This window comes from Petromyzon marinus, chromosome 51 (genome assembly GCF_048934315.1).
Source record: "Petromyzon marinus isolate PM22_M1 ecotype Great Lakes invasive population chromosome 51, UKy_Petmar_22M1.pri1.0, whole genome shotgun sequence".
In the NCBI taxonomy this organism is placed as follows: domain Eukaryota; kingdom Metazoa; phylum Chordata; class Hyperoartia; order Petromyzontiformes; family Petromyzontidae; genus Petromyzon; species Petromyzon marinus.
In genome coordinates this window covers 11,621,278-11,639,750 of record NC_133717.1, presented here as the reverse complement: position 1 = coordinate 11,639,750, position 18,473 = coordinate 11,621,278, and the positions used below count along the sequence as shown (strand labels likewise).

At 46.7% G+C, this 18,473-nt stretch overlaps 1 protein-coding gene across 1 annotated transcript; it reads left to right on the top strand.

Annotated features, from left to right (window-relative positions):
* The first annotated feature begins 290 nt into the window (after nt 1-290).
* Nucleotides 291-18,293, top strand: LOC116953288 (F-box only protein 30-like). Its single transcript, XM_032973361.2, has 11 exons — nt 291-754; nt 4,255-4,333; nt 7,939-8,202; nt 8,682-8,888; nt 9,093-9,566; nt 9,838-9,957; nt 10,511-10,728; nt 12,367-12,511; nt 13,777-14,007; nt 14,405-14,698; nt 14,956-18,293. Exons 2-11 carry the CDS (start codon nt 4,331-4,333, stop codon nt 15,151-15,153), a joined length of 2,154 nt encoding a protein of 717 aa, XP_032829252.1. The 5' UTR covers nt 291-754; nt 4,255-4,330; the 3' UTR covers nt 15,154-18,293.
* The last annotated feature ends 180 nt before the right edge of the window (nt 18,294-18,473 follow it).

The window sequence follows — 18,473 nt, the reverse complement described above, 5'->3', positions numbered from 1 at the left end:
ACCAAAGAAGATAAATCCTTACGTGTTTAACTACAATACAGTAATTGATAGCAAACATTTAAAGAGGGGACAATGACTAACAGAGCAGAAGCAAAATTATCCAAAGCCACAAACGACACGGAGGAAGACGATAAATATAACAATGGACTGGGATGTGAAACTGACAATTGCCTACACGGATGTCTGCAAACACGATTCGGAGAAAAATTAGAAATTAAATGGGAGAACACACAACAAACATGAGGATTTCGTAAGAAAGCAATGCGGGCAAGACAGCAGCGAAGCACACGTGGTCGCATTCAATGCTGATGCCAGGCCACGTAGGGTGCGAAAGAATTTTAACATACATCCCGTATACAGATTGCTCCCAAATCGCATTGCATGGCCCAGGTCACGTTGAAATCTGTACTGCAATGCATTGCATGAGCGCAGCCGTTTTACGTCATCGATCACTTAATATTCATGTTGCTTAGCCACACCCCCGCCATGGCGTCACGTCAACACTACGGCTCTCGCTGCCGGGACTGATGCAGTTATTATTTATACTTGGCAGCGCTTCAACATACTTTATTTTAAATCTTTACCTACAATTGTTGCTAATTCAGCTCGTCTGCGACGCCACGTCAGACTTTAGTGGTCGTTGAGCGGCGTTCCGTCGCTTGTTGAGTCGACGCCGACTCCCCGACCGGAACACCCCCTGTGCGCCGCGGCTGCAGCCCCCCGAGCATCGCCGGATCCGGTGGCTAGGAAAGACGTAAGGCTTCACAGTGTCTTAGGCCGCATTCGCGGTCAAATTTAAAGAGGGATTGTTTTTAAAAGTGTGTCATATTAAATGCACGGATAGAGTTGATTTAATAATGCACGATAAGTGCTTCTATCTTTGATTATTTATATATATGTTCGATTCTAGATGACGTTTAATGAACTTAATATATGAATTATGGACAACATTAAATTACTTATTTCATTTTTGTTTTTCATTTAAAGCTTTCGGGACTGCAGGGATTCATATTCTTGGTTCTTTCGGTAAAGTCACGTAGAAGGGAAACAATACTTATTTCATACGTTCAAAAGTAGAACACGTAAGGAATCAAACATAGCAATAAATATAATGCCCCATTGTAATACTGTTATTAACGTAACATGTACAGCTGCAGTGTTGGTAGTACAGCCGGTGAGTTTATTTTTGAGACTCGCTTGAACAATGACCCTTTAAACTTCGACACCGTCCATTTAAAAGCATACAAATGTGTTGATGTAAATTTCTAACAGTTTTTAAAGTATTAAATGCTCAATTCCGTACGAGATAGACTGTAACTGTATGTTATTGCATTTCTGTTGGCTGTAAAGTGTGGCATTTCCTACCATCGTAATGTGGCATTCTCTCCACTTGGTCAGGGCAATGAACACGAGATGTATGTGGCCCACACTAGTTTGAGTGAGAAATCACTAGATATTTAACTATAACTGGAGCATTTGGAGTACTGTTAACAGAAATGTATATGGTGCAGTATGGAAATATTACAAAAAAACAACTTTTAGTTAGGTTTAGTATGTCAGATTAATTTGCCGCGAAAGCCCAGGACAAATGACATTGCGAAGGGAAAGCGTGTTTCCACACTTTTGCATCGTATTATTACTGAAAAATGCATAGTTAATAACAGGCGTCATTCCTCGCCAAGTGTTCAAGACTAGGTTCGCTTTGGGGCCATTCGGAGTGGCAAAGGCTTTCTGACAGGAGGTCGCTGGCCAAACTCAGATCTGACTGGTTAACTGGCTGGGGTGATTGGCAAGATGCATCACCTTGAACTCTCCACTCGTAAATACATACATAATATGCACACATCATCGCGCATCTAAACTAATAGCAGTAGCAACTTAACGTTGTGTGCACGCGATCGTGTTTGGGTGTCCACCATATCAGTCAAAGCCACCAAACACAACCCCCCATCGTCTGAGGTTGTGGTGCCACTGCTGTGGTGAGGGACAGAGCTCCTGGACGATGGTGGCAGCTGTCTGACCGTGTGTCGTCAATGTATTTTTGGAGATTGGAACCTGTGACTGTTGATTACCTTAGTGCCAGGTCAAGGTCAGCCCCAAGCCTGTGATCAAGGTTGAGGTGCTCGAGGTGGTGCATAGCGCAGCAGTAGTAGTGGTTGGTAGTGGTGGTCTTACTGTTCCTGATATTGGGGGTGGAAATAGTGGTGATGGTGGTGAACAGAGCTTGGGTAAATTACAATTGTAATTGTGTCATTCGTAATTCATTGGAATCACAGTGTAATTTCAACTAGCATTGCTGCTGTTAAAGTAATTGTAATTGCTATCTAAGCTTGCTGCTGTTTTTCTTAGCTCTTTCGGTAAAGTCACGTTGAAGGTGAAACAATAAAAGAATTTTTTTTATTGTTTTATATATATTTTATTATTTTATTGTTTCCCTTCAACGTGACTTTACCGAAAGAGCTAAGAATATGATTTACTGCAGTCACGAAAGCTTTGAATCAAAACTTGCTGCTGTAATTATTATTGTTAAAGCAAGCAAGGTTTGATCATTATAATTGGCCGTTGGTCTTGTGGTGAAGATAGAGTTGATGGTGGTGGTGACGTTTGTGTTGGTCCTAGCCATCGAGGTTATGATGATGCTTTTTTGTGGTGTGTAGTGGTAGTGATAGTGTTGTTGGTGGTGGCTGTGGCCGTGATAGTAGTAGTAATGGTGATGATAGTGGTGTTTGAAATTGCTCATAATATCATTTAAATGGAGCAGTAATGCTCTACCACCTGCTTAGGAATTTTCAAGGTGACCATGAAATACCGATTAACAATGACAGTGGGCATTGTTAGCATCATGCTATAAGATGTACTGGATTGGTAGGATTTTATTGCAAAGCTGTATTCTTTGTAAATCACTGTGACCCTGTGTACTAACATTACCCTGTTTAGTTTGCTGACATAATGTGACCTTTGTATTCCCTCATCCAACAACAACAATCTGCTGAAAAGACTCGTGCAGTAAGGTCACCCTGAATTGTTGCTTTAATGAGTTCAACGTTTTCCTTTTAATACATTGTCAATACAGACAATTGTGAATCAATTGCATATTTATATTGATAGGCAATTTCGCATTTTTAGTTGCATATTGCATCCAGGTTATGGGAGTTCCACACCTTTGGTACTTAGGTGTCATTTGTGTAAACTGTTTTCAGCAGTTGTCCCTTTTTCTGATCGATCTAGTTTTGAGTTTTTAAAAATATATTTTGAAAGGTGAAATGTAAGTATTTTTTTTTTACATCGACAACACTTTTTTTTATTGTAATTGATAGTTAAAAAGTTTTATGCTGGATATCATTTGTGTAAAATACGATGTCTGTGAAATTGTAATAAACAACAACAGTGATATTCTTAGTTTTTTCGGTAAAGTCACGTTGAAGAGAAACAACAAAATAACAAAATATATATAAAACAATAAAAAATTCTCACGACGTTTCGACCATAACTCAAACGGTCAAAATTCTCACGACGTTTCGACCATAACTCAAACGGTCACCTGATGATGACCGTTTGAGTTATGGTCGAAACGTCGTGAGAATTTTTTATTGTTTTATATATATTTTGTTATTTTGTTGTTTCTCTTCAACGTGACTTTACCGAAAAAACTAAGAATATGAATTACTGCAGTCACGAAAGCTTTAAATCAAAACAACAGTGATGTATACTCTTTGGTTCTATTTGGTAAAGTCGCGTAGGTAAAAAATAAACAAAAATCACGACGTTTCGGCCACAACACAAGTGGCCTTCATCAGGTGAAGGGACCAGCCTGTCCAGAGGACAGCGTTGGAGTTTGCTTCCACTCCAACGCTGTCCTTTGGACAGGTTGGTCCCTTCACCTGATGAAGGCCACTTGTGTTATGGCCGAAACGTCGTGATTTTTGTTTATTTTTTTTATCTACGTGACTTTACCGAATAGAACCAAAGAGTATGGATCCTTGCAGTCACGAAAGCTTCAAATCTAGAACAGTGATGTATTTTATTCAGAATGACTTAAGTCTCTTTACATTGGTGCTACATTGGGATTCAAGATGGTCCTGCATTGGGATGTTTTTTACATTTCCTTATAAAGTAGTGTTTTCATATGGGAGGGTACGGGAGTCCTTGGAGAATACCCTTGCATACAAGGGGATATATGTTTTCACAGACACGTTGCCACCTTGCAGTCAACACTGAATCGCTGCCCCATTTCGTGTGTTCCTTACTGTGCAGGGTCAGTGCCATGCTGAGAGTAATTTGGAGTTCCACGTGATTTCATTGCCAGCAACTCCGAGGAAGGGCCCCAACCATGGTGAGTGAATGACATGCTCTGTATTCATGGTTAGGGAATTTTTGCTTTTATGCAAATCATTCTTCTGTTGGACATGCTAATGACTCATGGAAGGAATGAGTATAACACGTCTTCCAGTGTAATGTTATGTAACGAAATGCAAAACTATTGCTGACTCACATTTCATGGTATGTTTGCTGACCTATTGGCTAGGCATCTGGTTTGATGCATGTGACTTGCCCACAGTGGCCTCTGCATTTCACATTTACTGCAAATAAAAGGTCAAGTAATGGTGTGCCGAACACAAACGCTTATTCCACAATAAGCATACTACTTCATGAATGCGAGAGGACATTTATAGGCCACTGGAATATAGTAAAGTATCGTAAATATCCAGGTTTGAGCCCTTTAGAGATGTTTTATTTCTTGAAATAATAATTTTGATAACTGTATTTTCATGATGTTTGGACGCGATTGTAATATACCTAATGACAAACTTGTATAATTTAGCCGTGGATAACTTTCACATGTTGAATTGTTTTGACATGATTGCCGCTAATTGGCCAACTTGTGTGAATGGCATATGCTCTTAATTTGCTTTTGTCATTGCCTACATAAGTTATTGGCATCACAACTACCATCGTGTTCATCACAGGCACCAGCACCATCACGAATACTCCACCATCACCTCAATATTTTGACCCACTCTTTGCTGTAGGTCAACCCTTGCTTGGTCTACGCTTCACTGTGGATGTATTCTATATCCTCACTTTGCTCAATCACAATCGATCTGTGAATTAAAACGCCCAAGTGTGCGCATGTTTATGCTGCAGTGTGAGCGTTTACGCACTATACATTGGCTATGCTCTAGAGATATTGGCTGATATAATATAGTATTTATTTATCTTGAAAAGTCTCAATAAGTCTGAAGTATCTTCTTCAGGTGGGGCATGCATTGCAATATTTGTACTAGTAGTCAGTTCTATAATGAAGTTAAACAAATTATTTCACACGTTAAGCTGGAAATAAACCCAGAACCTCTTTGCTTTGTTGTTTGTGGTAGGATATAAACTGTCAGCTCTGTGCAAATTGGCTCAGCGGTGAGTGCACTGACCACGAAAGCCACCCGGGCTGCCCAGGGACATCTGACAAAAACGCAATGAAACTTTTTATAGTGGAAACAACTGCTGAATGTTTGTAGCCTCCAACTTTATTGCAATACATATAAAACAGATTCCAGTCACAATTTTAAAACGTGTAAAGAGCTTTTTTTAAAAATAGCCATTGTGAATGTCCCTTAAGGTGCGAGCCATAAACCATGTTGGACGCAGCTGCGATTAATGGGATGCTGGGGGTTTAATTGTGTTATTAAATGCTCTTGTGGTGCAGTAAAGCACTGGTGGTTTGGTTGCATGGTATTTATTTAGAGACAGACCTAAAGGTCACATTTAGCTCAAGATTTAAACCATTCGAGTGAAAACTATGCCAACTCCTTAAGCATCGGGGATGGTGGGATCCCTTCATAAACATCTTTCCATCTTGCCCTTTGTCTCTCTACCCAATTGCAGCGAACCCTACGCCCGTCGGTCTGTGTACATGTAAACATCCAGCCATCATTATAGCTTTCTTCTATAAATATTTCATCCACAGCAATTGTACGTTTAAACAGTGAGTGTGGAACGTGTAGTTTTTTTAAGTGCTAACGGATGTTAGCGTATAAATCCCAAGCAGCGTGCAAAGTTGATGTTGTTTATGTTGAGGCACATTGTTGCTGTATTCACACTGGCAAGGCACCCATTTTTTGAAGACCGTAGCTTGGCACTGCACAATTATGAGCAGCCCGGTAATTCTGTGCTGGCCTTTTTCCAATGCAAACTCCAGAAAGGGTGCTTACAGACTGCGTTGATATTGAAGTGAATGGAAAGGAGCAGGAACTTTGAGATGCTGAACAGTATTTCAGACAGACACGACTCTTTAAAGTAATTTTTTCCCCCTTGCTGCCGCCCTAATCCTTTACTCCCAGTTCTCGTGCGGCTGCTCATCTGGAACACTTTTATGGTCGTGTTGAGTGTGGGTTACGTTGTGGAAGTTGAGTCGTGGGGGGAGGAGAGATGATGGTTGCCAAGCCATTGAAGTTGTGTTGAGAATCAGTACCGAGGCAGTGAAAGTGGATAAACAGGGCCATGCTTGGGCCATCATTCCATACAGCCGCGCAATGCTAACACTCAACGAGCGTAGTTTTTTTTATGATACTTATATTTTTTTGCACATTTTTTACTTAGTTAACTTGTCTTTCTTTCTGCGTTTTTCACAAGGTTTCACTTGCCATAGAGATGTGTTCACTTACTGGGTTCTCACCTGGTTTATGCACACGTATATTTTGTATTATATAGCTTTGGGTAAGGTCACACACACACAATGGCGGAGCCCGGATTTTCAGCAATGAAAAGTTATGGGAGTTGTTAGTAAGTAAGGAATTGTCCCTTGCTTTTTATTCGACGTGTGTGCGGCGATGGCACAGCCATCGATCGAGGGTTGAATTTGAACCGTGTGTGATCGGCATCGCGCTCACTGAAGGTATGCCTTCAGGGAAGTCGTGTACTGTATATGCAACTGCGCACAATTCTGTGAGTCACTTAGAATTGCTTTGCCATTACTTATTGCCAATTATGGACTCGGACAACTTGTCCTATCATCCCATAGAGTTCCTGGCACATAATAATATACTACACAGTGGCAGTGGGGGTCGCAAAATGCCGATTTATTACTAATAAACCCCAATGATCCGATCGAAATTAGGCATTTCGATCAGATAATTGGGGGGGCACGTGTCACCACCCCCCCCCCCCCCCCCCCCCACTGGCTCCGCCAGTGCACACAGACTGGAGAGTCAATGGATATTTTCTGTTGTAGGTGGTAGTGATGTTGATGGAGATGCACTGGAGATGTATGTAATTATAAAAGCATACATGATATTGACGATGATGTTGACTACGGTGATGACGATGGTGAAGACAATGAAAAAGAATAAGATCAGTGATAGGGGACAGCAGCGGCACAGCAGTTAGTTAACATTGAGCTATAAACCCAGTGACCTTTGGCCATGACTAACATCAGTGACAGGTGAAATCTGAACCAGTCCCGGGCTCCCACTCGTACCTTTACCAACCTGCACTCACGTGGTTTGCAAAGTGTAGTTAAATAATTCCCATGACTGACATGGCATGGGGAGGTCTTAATCAAGCAGTGAATTGACAAAGCTGTCGAACAAAACAAGCCAAATATTACACACAGCACAGACGTAACAGATTTTTCTTCTTTGGTTCTTTCGGTAAAGTCACGTAGAATGAGAATAAAATAATAAATTGATAAAATAAAATAACACAATAATATTTCGGCCACAACACAAGCGGCCTTCATCAGGTGAAGGGACGAGACTGTCTGGTAGGACAGCGCTGGAGTGTAACAGATTTTTGCCAATGAAACGGTGGTGGGATTGACGAAAGAGTAACAAAAGAACATCACAATGACGATCCCCTTCACTTCCCCATCCTTCCTCTGCGTCCCCCTCACCCCTCCCGTGACCCCGCCCCCCCCCCCCCCCCCGCATCTGGTGTTTCGCGCAGCGTCGTCGCAGCGGGGCCTCTCCGCCGCCTCCTTCGGGCCATGCCCACTGCCTGAGCTGTGTCAGCTCACGCTGCCGCGCCACGCCCGAGGCACTCGTGTGCTGTGCGCAGGTGGGCTGCCCGTGCGCGTGCGGCGCCCGCTACCACGCGTGCAAGGGCGACGAGCACGCGCTGCTGTGCCCGTTGGAGCGTGTGCCCTGCATCAACCGTGACTTCGGGTGCCCCTTCTCCATGCAGCGGTGCAGGCTGGGTCAGCACCTTCAGGTGGGCGTGGCTCGCTTGTGTGCTGGGCTGCTCGTTCGTTCACTCGCTCGGTCGCTTGCTCGCCGTTTATTACCGTGTCCACTTGCTCACTCACTAGTCGCCCACTCGCTCATACACAGTCTCACTAACTCACTTTCTAAATCACTCGCTCGCTCGCACATTCTCAAATTAGTTTTCTCCTTCACTCACCAACTCGCTGGCTCTATCATTGTATGTATGTATGTTGAACTTCTTTTGCACTGGAAATAGCCAACCGTGCTAACTTACTCCTTTACTTTCCTGTCATGCAATTACAATCTCTCTCACTCACATGCTCGCTTGTTTACTCTTGCTCATACGCTCGCTCACTCAGCCATTCACTCACCCTTTTACTCACACTTTCACTCACTTGCTCCCTCACTCGCCCATCTTTCATGGTTGTATTGATTTAAATGGAAGTATAATTGTCCCTGACCCACTGCTACTCCCCTATGTCACAGACATGCCCTGCCAGCGTGGTGTGCTGCAGCATGGAATGGAACCGCTGGCCCATCAGCTACACGGAGCGCAAGCTGTTTGAGCAGCTGTGCCGCCACGGAGACCCTGACAAGCAGCTGGACCTCGCCGTGGCTCAGCGCGACCAGAGGCTGCTGTTGCAGACTCTTCAGGGTGCGCGGCTCTTCCCAGAGCTCATGGCAGAGCCACCAGTGAGTTCTGAGTGATGATGATGATCATTATCGAGGTGGTAAGGTGATAGTGATAAAAATGATCATGGTGGTGGTGACGATGGTGATTATGTTAATGATGGTAATAATGATCATAATGATATTAACACTGCAAATTACTTGGGAAATTATTATGATGACACTAAAAAAATATGATGGTGATGATGACGATTTCTGCCATCACAGATAATGCCTTGCGCCACCGCTGATGCTGCGTGTCCTACTCCTCCGGCTGGAAGTAAGGGTCATCTCGAGAAGGACCTCCAGGACTTGTACAGAGCCACCATGGAGACCACCAAGTGCCTGGAGGCCGCACTTGATCTTCTCAACAATGGCACGGACCGTGCGACTGGAGGACATGGCTGTCCCGCGTCCCGGGACACAGAGGGCACGGGTGACATGGGGGACGCGGACGAGGTCGTGAGAGCCATCGTGGACACATTTGACGCTGCCCTGTTCAGCAAGGACCGGTCGCAGCAGCGTGGCACCGCCGAGGCGGAGGCTTCCGTGGCGGGTTCGGGCAGCACCATGGGGGGCATCACGGAGGACGGGCCGGTGCCGCCCCCTCCGCACAACGGCGTGACGGGGCCAGACGGTGGTGCCGCCGCGTCGCTCCCGCTAGCGGGAGGCTCCGACGGCACGGACTCAGCTTCGTGGCAGGTGGGTGTGGACAGGTGGCGTATCGCCAGTGCAGTGTGCAGCGCTTGATTTTGCATTTGCACATTATTTAGTGTGTGCTAGTACAGCTTGAAGAGTGTGCAGCATTTGATTGTTTTTTTTAGTGCAGAATGCAAGGTACGCGGCATTTTCCGCCGTTGTGCAACTTGTTCGCCGGCGCAGCGCTCAGCGTTTGATCTTGTGCGCATACTTTGGAGCGGGAGCGACTCGGTGGCTTCCACCGACAACAAATTTTCCATCCTCTCTCTGCCAGAGCCAGCAGGCCAGCATGCTCATCCACTTTGGACAACGAGTGGCGTGCACGCCACGCGAGCAAGACTTCGTCTACGGCTCCCTGGAGCCGCAGGCGATTACCACTGTCAGCACTTTCAAGGTATGTTCTTCTGATGTTGACGATGTGCGTGACTGGCAGTGGCGTAGCTATCTAATGTACGAGCCGTACGGCTGTACCTGTGGCCTATGGGCCGGAGGGGCCCAGGTGCCAAGCTACAAAGAGGGGGGAACTTGGGCAGGGGGGGCACGCATTTCATTCCTTGAACCAGGGCGCATGCCAACCACCGGCCATGAGTACTAGTCCTGCCGCTGACTCTAATCCTATCCCAACCTGACCTCCAGTACTGCAGTCGGGCCTCTTTAAAATTTTGATTTGCTTTTTATTTTTCCATGCCCTTTGACAGTGCCGTTGACACCTCCGATGCAGAATCTTATCTTTATTAATCCCGGAGAAATCCGATGAGCTACGAAGCTCTTTTTAACCACCTAAGCTAATACATTTTTGTTATTTTACCAGGTAAGGCCATTGAGCTCTTTTTTTAGAAGCGACCTGGCCACAAATGACAGCTCAACGAAGTGACTTAGCATGTGGAAATGTATAGCAGCCAAATAACTCTGAACCTGACCGTGATGACCCCATACTCCGCCCACAGGTGCCGACGTCGTTCCGGGGCTACAAGTCGCGCTTGGGCGATGCCTTGCATTTCCGGCGCAGCCGCGAGGACCGCGCCGTGGATACAAGCGACCTGGACTCGGGGGTGGACGAGGAGGGGGAGCACTCGAGCCTGGGCCGCATGGACGTGCTCACGGCTGCCTTCATGTATTGCCTGGAGGGGGAGGCGCGGCCAGGCACAGGCATCTCCGACATGCGGTGTGAAGGCGGGGGGGCAGCAATGCACAGTGATGAGTTGGAGGGCAGGGTGGAGCACGGGGGGTAGGGATTGACACCATATAGCAGGCCAGTTGCACTCTGGGTTAACATTAATACCACTGGCGGAGCCAGTAGGGGGGGTAGGGTGGCACGTGCCCCCCCAATGATCCGATCGAAATCCCTGATTTCGATCGGATTATTGGGGTTTATTAGTAATGAATCGGCATTTTGCGATCCCCACTGCCACTGTGTAGCATATTAATGTGTGCCAGGGACTCCATGGGATGATAGGACAATAGTCTGAGTCCATAATTGGCAATAAGTAATGGCAAAGCAGTTATAAGTGACTCAGAATTGTGCGCAGTTGCGTATACATTACACGACTTCCCTGAAGGCATACCTGCAGCGAGCGCGATGCCGATCACACACGGTTCGAATTCGACCCTCGATCTATGGCTGTGCCATCGCCGCACACGAGTAGAATAAAAAGCAAGGGACGAATCCTTAATTACTAACAACAACTATCATTTTTCATTGCTGGAGGGGTTGCCCTCCCCTACCTGAAAATCCTGGCTCCGCCATTGATTAACACCATAGTATTGGGGTACACACTTGGAGTAGAGGTATACAACAGGGTGAGGAGTAAATACTACAAGGGCAGAGCAAAGTATTACGATACGAATAGCCACTACATTATGGTTAGAGTAGGCTATACATTGCAGGGCATATTCATTATCGGGTAGGTGTAGATACCAGTGATATGGAAAGACATGAGGCGTAAGGATACATATGACAGGGGACATTAAGGTCCTACGATAGGCATAGATACTAAGGGTGGGATTAGGTACGTGCAGTAGGAATATACACCGGGTTATGGGTTGTATACAGGGCCATGGTAAGGGCGTGCCAATTCAAAGCGAGGACAGACCAGTGCACTACAGCAGTGGTTCTCAGCCTTTTTTTGGCAACCGGTACCCCCTGTAAAATTTTGTTTCAACGGAGTTACCCCCTTGCCTGACCCAACATGGGTCTGAGAAATAATTATATGAAGAATGAACATCAGTATTTTAACCAATTGTCCATTTTGTAAGGTACCATCCTAACTAACGATTAATTGCAAGCGAGTAAGAAAAATTCAACGGACGCTCTGCATGCGTGACGTAATTTGTTCGTGCTCGCTCGTTACTCTTGCAAACCACATTGTTTACAATCAATGAGTTTAGAAAGGTCTTTTATATCCTTCTCGGTTACCGTATGGATTTACTTTTTATCATAGTTATTTTCAATTAGCAGATTCGTACATGATTTTTCACCAATGACTTTCATGTAGGATATCATTACACATGTATAAATCGCCGCGTACCCCCGGTTGAGAACCACTACACTACAGGGTATAGGGCTACGAAACTCCATACTTAGGTCTGGGTAGACAATGCAATGCTGGGAAATGCACGGCGGGATGGGACAAAGGAACATTGGGGCAGTGCAAGGCTGCCTCGGCCTACACACCCCGGCAGAACGGGTGGGTACTCGTGTGCGTACGGCACCTAGCCGACACCCCAAGCTTTACCCCTGCTTGCCGGAGGTGTCGTTTAGATTTTTCATTGACAGCTTTAGTTCTGCTTTCTTCATCAACAGCACTGGAGATGGATACCACGTCGACGTGGGCACGCAGACTTTCGTCTTCCCCACGCTCCTGGCCTCCAAGGACTTCCTGGCGAACCTTGCCTCTGACACGGGATTTCTCCGTAAGGAGGAGCTCGCTGTATCACCACTACCACAGGTGTGTGGAGGCTGCATAGCAAGGGGGGGAGGGAGGGGTGTGTGAGAAATTTGATAACAGCTCAAACAAAGACAACAAATGCACACTTATGTGTTTGGAGCCAAGTGTCGTTGTGAGCATCCTCAAAAGGACTGTAATCATATGCAGAGGCTACATGATCGTCTTCCTTGCTATCAACGTCACCACCGTTAAGGCTGTCATTTTCATTATCATCATCAACTTAACCATTTCACATTGTGTTAGCCCTTGTTGCTAAACTAATGCATCCCTAGTAAGCGTTCTAAAATTGGTGGGGCGAATTTTCAAAGCTGACCTGGTTGGCTGCCTTTTTTTCTATTTATATACAAAGGCCCACAAGGTGACTAAATGTTTACATGTGAGTGAGTTTATACATGTGTGGGAAGCAGTGGCCAGTCATCCCTTAAATATGAGAACCTGGTTCGGTGTGTAAACATCATTACTGGGTAGACAATAGAGACTTTGCCTTGTCCTGACCACATGACCTCTTTGCCATTCCAGTTTTGATGGAAATTTCTGGAAATTTCGCCGGGGGTATATATATATACATTCTAAAACTTTGTGTTAATGAGAAGCGCATCGGAAAGAAAAGGCACCGGTAGTCATTGGTGGCTAAACTATACCCATGATTCCGCACAAGAGAGGAATGGCTATACATAGCATGGCCTCGATTTTGACCCTCATGTGTCGGTGGTATAATGCAGGGCTATCGGCATTGTACGCACATTGTGGTGATGTCACGTGACATGTAAAGCTTCACGGGGGTACTAATTGTATGTTTACAATCGCACCTATTTTTGCTGTCTATAAATCACCTGTCACGTGTGTAATTACTCCTATTTGTTGTTAGCCTGCGCTCACCTTTTTTATCCGATTTAGTGTCTCTTGATTTTACAGAAAGTGTAAGAATCGGTTGATTGCTAACACAAAGGGGTGAGCAGAGGCTCAAAACGTAGGTGGGAACATTGACGGTGGAAAGGGCACTCTGAAACAGCTTGGGGAGGGGATCTGGTAAATATTAGAAGTGAAAAAAAACAACACAAATTTAAGAGGACAGCAGGTTGTGGCTTTGGTCACAAGGTAGGGCTATCTTGCGCAAGGAACTCATTGGCTCATTGGGGGTCGGGCTCATATTTAGTTGGTTCGTGTACGCTACCCTGAAACAGTTTGTTTCTCCCTGTCCCAACCATGGCTAAGCATATATTTACTTGTGCTGTCTCTGTCCATTGCATGTCTGCCACCACTAGGTTCTGGCGTTGGACCTGGTGCAAGACTGCGTCACCATGTACCACACGAAGCAGCGCTCCGTGTTCACCTTCGTCTGCGGCCAGAGCTTCCGTCGTGACGAGTTCTCGTGGCACTTCCGCAACTCGCACGGCGACGTACACTCGGCGCTCAACGGCTGGCTGGAGCAGCGCTGCCCGCTCGCACACTACGGCTGTTCGCACTCGCAGCGCCGGCTGTGCCCCGTTGCACAGGTGCCACTTCACCGGTTGCGGATTGCCTGCCACTTGGGTCTTTGGGCAGTCGCTTGCAGTTCAGTTAAAGGGATGGCAGAGATGGCACGTGCCAGTCTATGAAGGGACGGCTCCACTTCTGAGCTTCTGGGTTTGTAGCTAGGTTTTGGCTGCTTGTGAATAAACCGTGTTCCAAAGTGTCGTGAGTTGATGGTCTGAGCTCAGTCCCTGTTTCTTTGCTTTAATTAGTGTCAGGGCTGGGGGTAGAGGCCTTCGTTTCCTGATTGTGGCATCATCCAGTCGTGGATTGACAAAAGACCTGTAAAAGTCAATGACAATGTCTTTCAGTCCCCTGTCATTTCAGCGGCCAGAGCCAGGTTAGTTTAGTCTGTGTTGTAAAAGCTGTTGTGTTATGCAGGGCTACCGGCTGGTGCACAGCGCGGAGATGGGAGCTCTGGGCGTGAGCATGAGCCAGCCGTCACCGCCAGGTGATGCGAACGGCAGCGCCGACCAGTTGAGCGCGCTGCCCTTCGAGATCGTGCGCCGCGTAGCCGCTATGCTCGATGGGTTCAGCCTTTGCCAGCTGGCGCTGGTGTCGCGCACGATGCGCGACGTGTGCTCCAGCCTGCTGCACGAGCGCGGCATGGTGGCGCTTGTGTGGGAGCGAACACGGGGGCCCGACGGCAGGGCCTTCTGGAGCACGAAGGCCAAGGCAAGTGGCTCGCCGTAATCGTCGTCATCATCATAGTCGCCTTTGATCAGTAACATCACGGGCTTTATCCGTCGCTGTCATCGCCACCGTCACTATCATCATCTCCACCATCCATCGTTATTATCGTCATAAACATCTCCACCGTTATCTCCACCATTGCTATGGTCACAAAGATAATCTTTCAGCGGCGACCTTTTTTCTCACAAAGCGATCTCTATATTCATTGCCATCGTTGTTGTTATCGGTCCGGCGTGCAGGCGTGGAGTTTCAGCACGGCGTTCGAGCCCGTACGGCACTGGGCGTTCGCCGACACGCCCAGCATGTCGGAGCACCTGCGCCACTGCCCCTGCTACACCGTGGAGGCTCGCACCGACGCCGTGCCGCTGCCCTGCATGGGCGGGCCCCGCGAGCACGCGCGCCGAGCCCTGCGCAGGAGCCTGCGCCCCACCGTGTGACGCCGCGTTGTACGCACGAGCAGAGCCGAGATGCGGGACGCGATGGGGGTGCACGGCCGCTGCGGGCGAAAGCACCCCCCGTCTTGCCGTGCCGACGTCTGACGGCCATGGTGGCCACGGTGGGCGCCTGCTGCACCAGCAGCCTGAATATGGGGTTGGTGGATCGTGTGGAGATTGGGCTGTCAGGTGCACAAGACACCCACCTGCAGAGCAACGGAGGTGTCTGTAATGCCCCTTTTTCACTCCCACCTTTGAGCTAAGCCAGCGTGGGGCCCTCAGAGTACGGGTGGTTTTCAATTTGCTCTCTGCCATGCCGAGTCGCAACCAAACCTTGATACGCCTGCCTCAGAAGACGCAGAGCCACCAGGGTCAGGGCTCATGACACGTTCATGGCATGTGATGTCAGCAGTGGGCTAAACAACCTTGGCACCTCCTGAGTTGGGCTGGCTCGGCACGGCTCTGGCGTGGGTTGATGATACAGTGGATACGAGGTCTATGAGGTGGTGTGGTTAGGAGGTTTCCGCGTTGCCGCTGGAGTTTTGGGATTTATTTTCTCATGCATTTTGGATTTTGTCCGGGCACTAGTTTTCTACAATAATGCATACGTGCTCATAATTAATGAGTTGGCAAAAATCCCAAGCGGAAAACCTCTTGAAAAGCGTATGCTCCAAAAAATATAAGTGTGACAAGCTAGTCCGGCAAGTGAATGGTTATTTTTAGACTCTTAAGGTCACATTTGAATTAAGCTAAGCACAGCACTTAAAATGTCGGAGTAACGAAGTGCACATCCCTTTTGCAATTATGGTATTTGTCGCAACACCATAGCTTACAGCATAATGGAATTTTTGCTCAAATACTTTTATTATTTCTGTAACTATAAAATTCAAAAATAGATATATTGTAATAAGTTAAGCCGCGTGGTTAACAGTGTGCCAAGTTGTTGTGACCATTTCGACAGCTGGGCTGTGGTCTAGCCAAGCATTCTCTAACTCACGATGCCCACATAACACTGTTGCGTGCTGAAGCGAGTAGGTGCGTGTGACTACATGACCCACTTGAAACCCAACTACTTGTGCGTTCACGTCGAGTGTTTCCATTAATATTCCAAAGTTGGCACGCACTTTGTTTAACCTACACCGTCGCTAGTGGTCACGTTTAACAATTTTCAGACCTCTCTGCATACCTAACGGGTGCCTATATTGTATTGTATTGCCTTCCTTGAACTAAGCAATAGATGTTTGTTGTAAATGTTCATTCTCAGCTTCCTATAGAAGCCAAATTATAGACGTTAACATGATGCTGGGGATCACTCTTCTGCACTGCTGATTGCCACACGTGTGCGCATATCCATTATTCTCTCGCTTCAGCCAGGCCCAACACCATTGAGATCCGTCAACAAGACCTGAGCAAAACCGATGCTCAATAAGATCATGACCACTTTGCTTTCCAGGACTAATCTTACCTAAGCTTAACTTTGTACATGTACAGCCATGTTTTGTAATTCCACTGCTGGACGAGGGCCTCTATAACCCCTGTGGGTTGTTGGCGTTATCTGAATACGCAAGTCAGCGTGTATTGGTGAAGGTGGGGAGTGTCTAGGTGGGGGCATAGTACAGTACAACAATTGATTTTGCTGCACTGCCCTTTGCTGTCCACCATGTATCCCCAAAGCAGCCCAGAGTGGTCACTCATCCCAAGCGCTACGCAGGCTCAACCCATCTGACAAGATGGGGCACACTTCCGGTTATTTGGTCATCGGTTACATCGCAGATTATGCTTCAGTTCAATTGCCTTTTAAAGCCAAGGTTTCCCCCCTTTATGGGTTCCCTAAAGGAATTGAGCCATATTGAGCTTCCCACTCGGTCCGGTTGTGTGTTCTTCTTTCGTCTCGTCACCTTTGCCATCACAGCCCGAAGAATAACGTTTATAAACACATCCCGCAGTGTTTGCATTGTGCATTGTTTACAGCCTCGGAGGAGCATGCGACGCTACTCCGTGTGGTTCATATGGACAGCATTTGCGCCGTGGTGTCTCTGCAGTTAAGCCTGTGCTAATGTAGTCTCGTTTCCCTCCTGGGTAATCGGGGAGCCAAGCATGCACCGTCCTCTAGAGTAGGACAACAGGCTACCTCTTTCCGACACGTCTGATCGTTTCGTACCCTCAACAATCAAATTACCCTACACCAAATAATTTCCCGGTGTGGCTTCATTTAAAGGTAGGCATGACCCAGTTTGACAAATATCTTGAAACATGTAATGCCCAACACACATAAATGCCCACCATTGGAAGAGATTTGGCAAGCATCGCCTCTCATGTGTGGAGCCACGGTTATAGTTGTGAAGCCGGGTGCCCTGACATAGCACTGGCTTTGGTGTCTGCTAGCTCAGTTTGCACAGTAATTGGTTCAACACGGATCATAATATGTGCAAAACGTGATGCCTATAACAGCATAGAATCCTGGCATATGATTGTCTCATTGTTCTGCAATTATGGCCACAGTTCTCTTGAATTTGTGGTCTAGAGCGAGGCTGTGTGCATTACACACGCAGTATGGTGATGTCATGTGGCATGCAAGGCTTAATTTGGACCGATCCTTTGGTCGCCATCACGCATTTGGGTGTTTAAAAATGACCTTTTGCTCGTATCCAGCCTGCACTCACTTTTTTGTCCAACGAGTTTCTCATCGTTGTATAGAGTGTTAGAATTCGTTTGTCAACACAGGTGCGTGCAGTGCCCGATTAATGCAAGCGGGCACATTTAAGGTGGAGTGTTTTTCAATTGCAGGGCACTGAACCACAGCCTCGAGAGGGGAATTTGAAGGGCATTGTAAACACCACAAGTGAAAAGAATGACCAAAATGAAAAAAAGGGCAGATGGTCGTTGGGGTAGGGCTAGTGCTCGGGACTGATTGGCTAGCTCGGGTCAAGGCTTGTGTGCTCCAGCCCCAGACTCCCACCCTGCCATGGCCAAGTTTGGCCTTTTCACTTTTTGTTCGCTTTTCACTTATGGTGTTTACTGCGTCGCCGCGGCAAAAAGCGGAATGCTTCCCCAAGCTCGGAGCCCATGAGACCTTGGCTGCAGAATGCTGTTCATTTCCATCGTTTCACAATAAAAGTGTCCTGCATGTGACAAAAAAATTACACGGGCAAAGAGTTTAATTTTTTTACAGGTATTCTTACTCTTTAAAGATGCTACTTTTAAATAAAATCTGATTTGTACAGTCCACATCTAAAAGAACATTTCACTCACCAGTGTATCCCAACACAGCAGAATGATTGCTTTGCCATGGAACCACTAGCATAATACCCAAGCAGACTCGC

Excerpts from the sequence above, each read along its gene's own strand:
- LOC116953288 (XM_032973361.2), top strand. Across the intron at positions 10,729-12,366 it reads ACAGGCATCTCCGACATGCG|CACTGGAGATGGATACCACG; the intron begins GTGTGAAGGCGG and ends CTTCATCAACAG. Across the intron at positions 14,008-14,404 it reads GGCTGTGCCCCGTTGCACAG|GGCTACCGGCTGGTGCACAG; the intron begins GTGCCACTTCAC and ends TGTGTTATGCAG.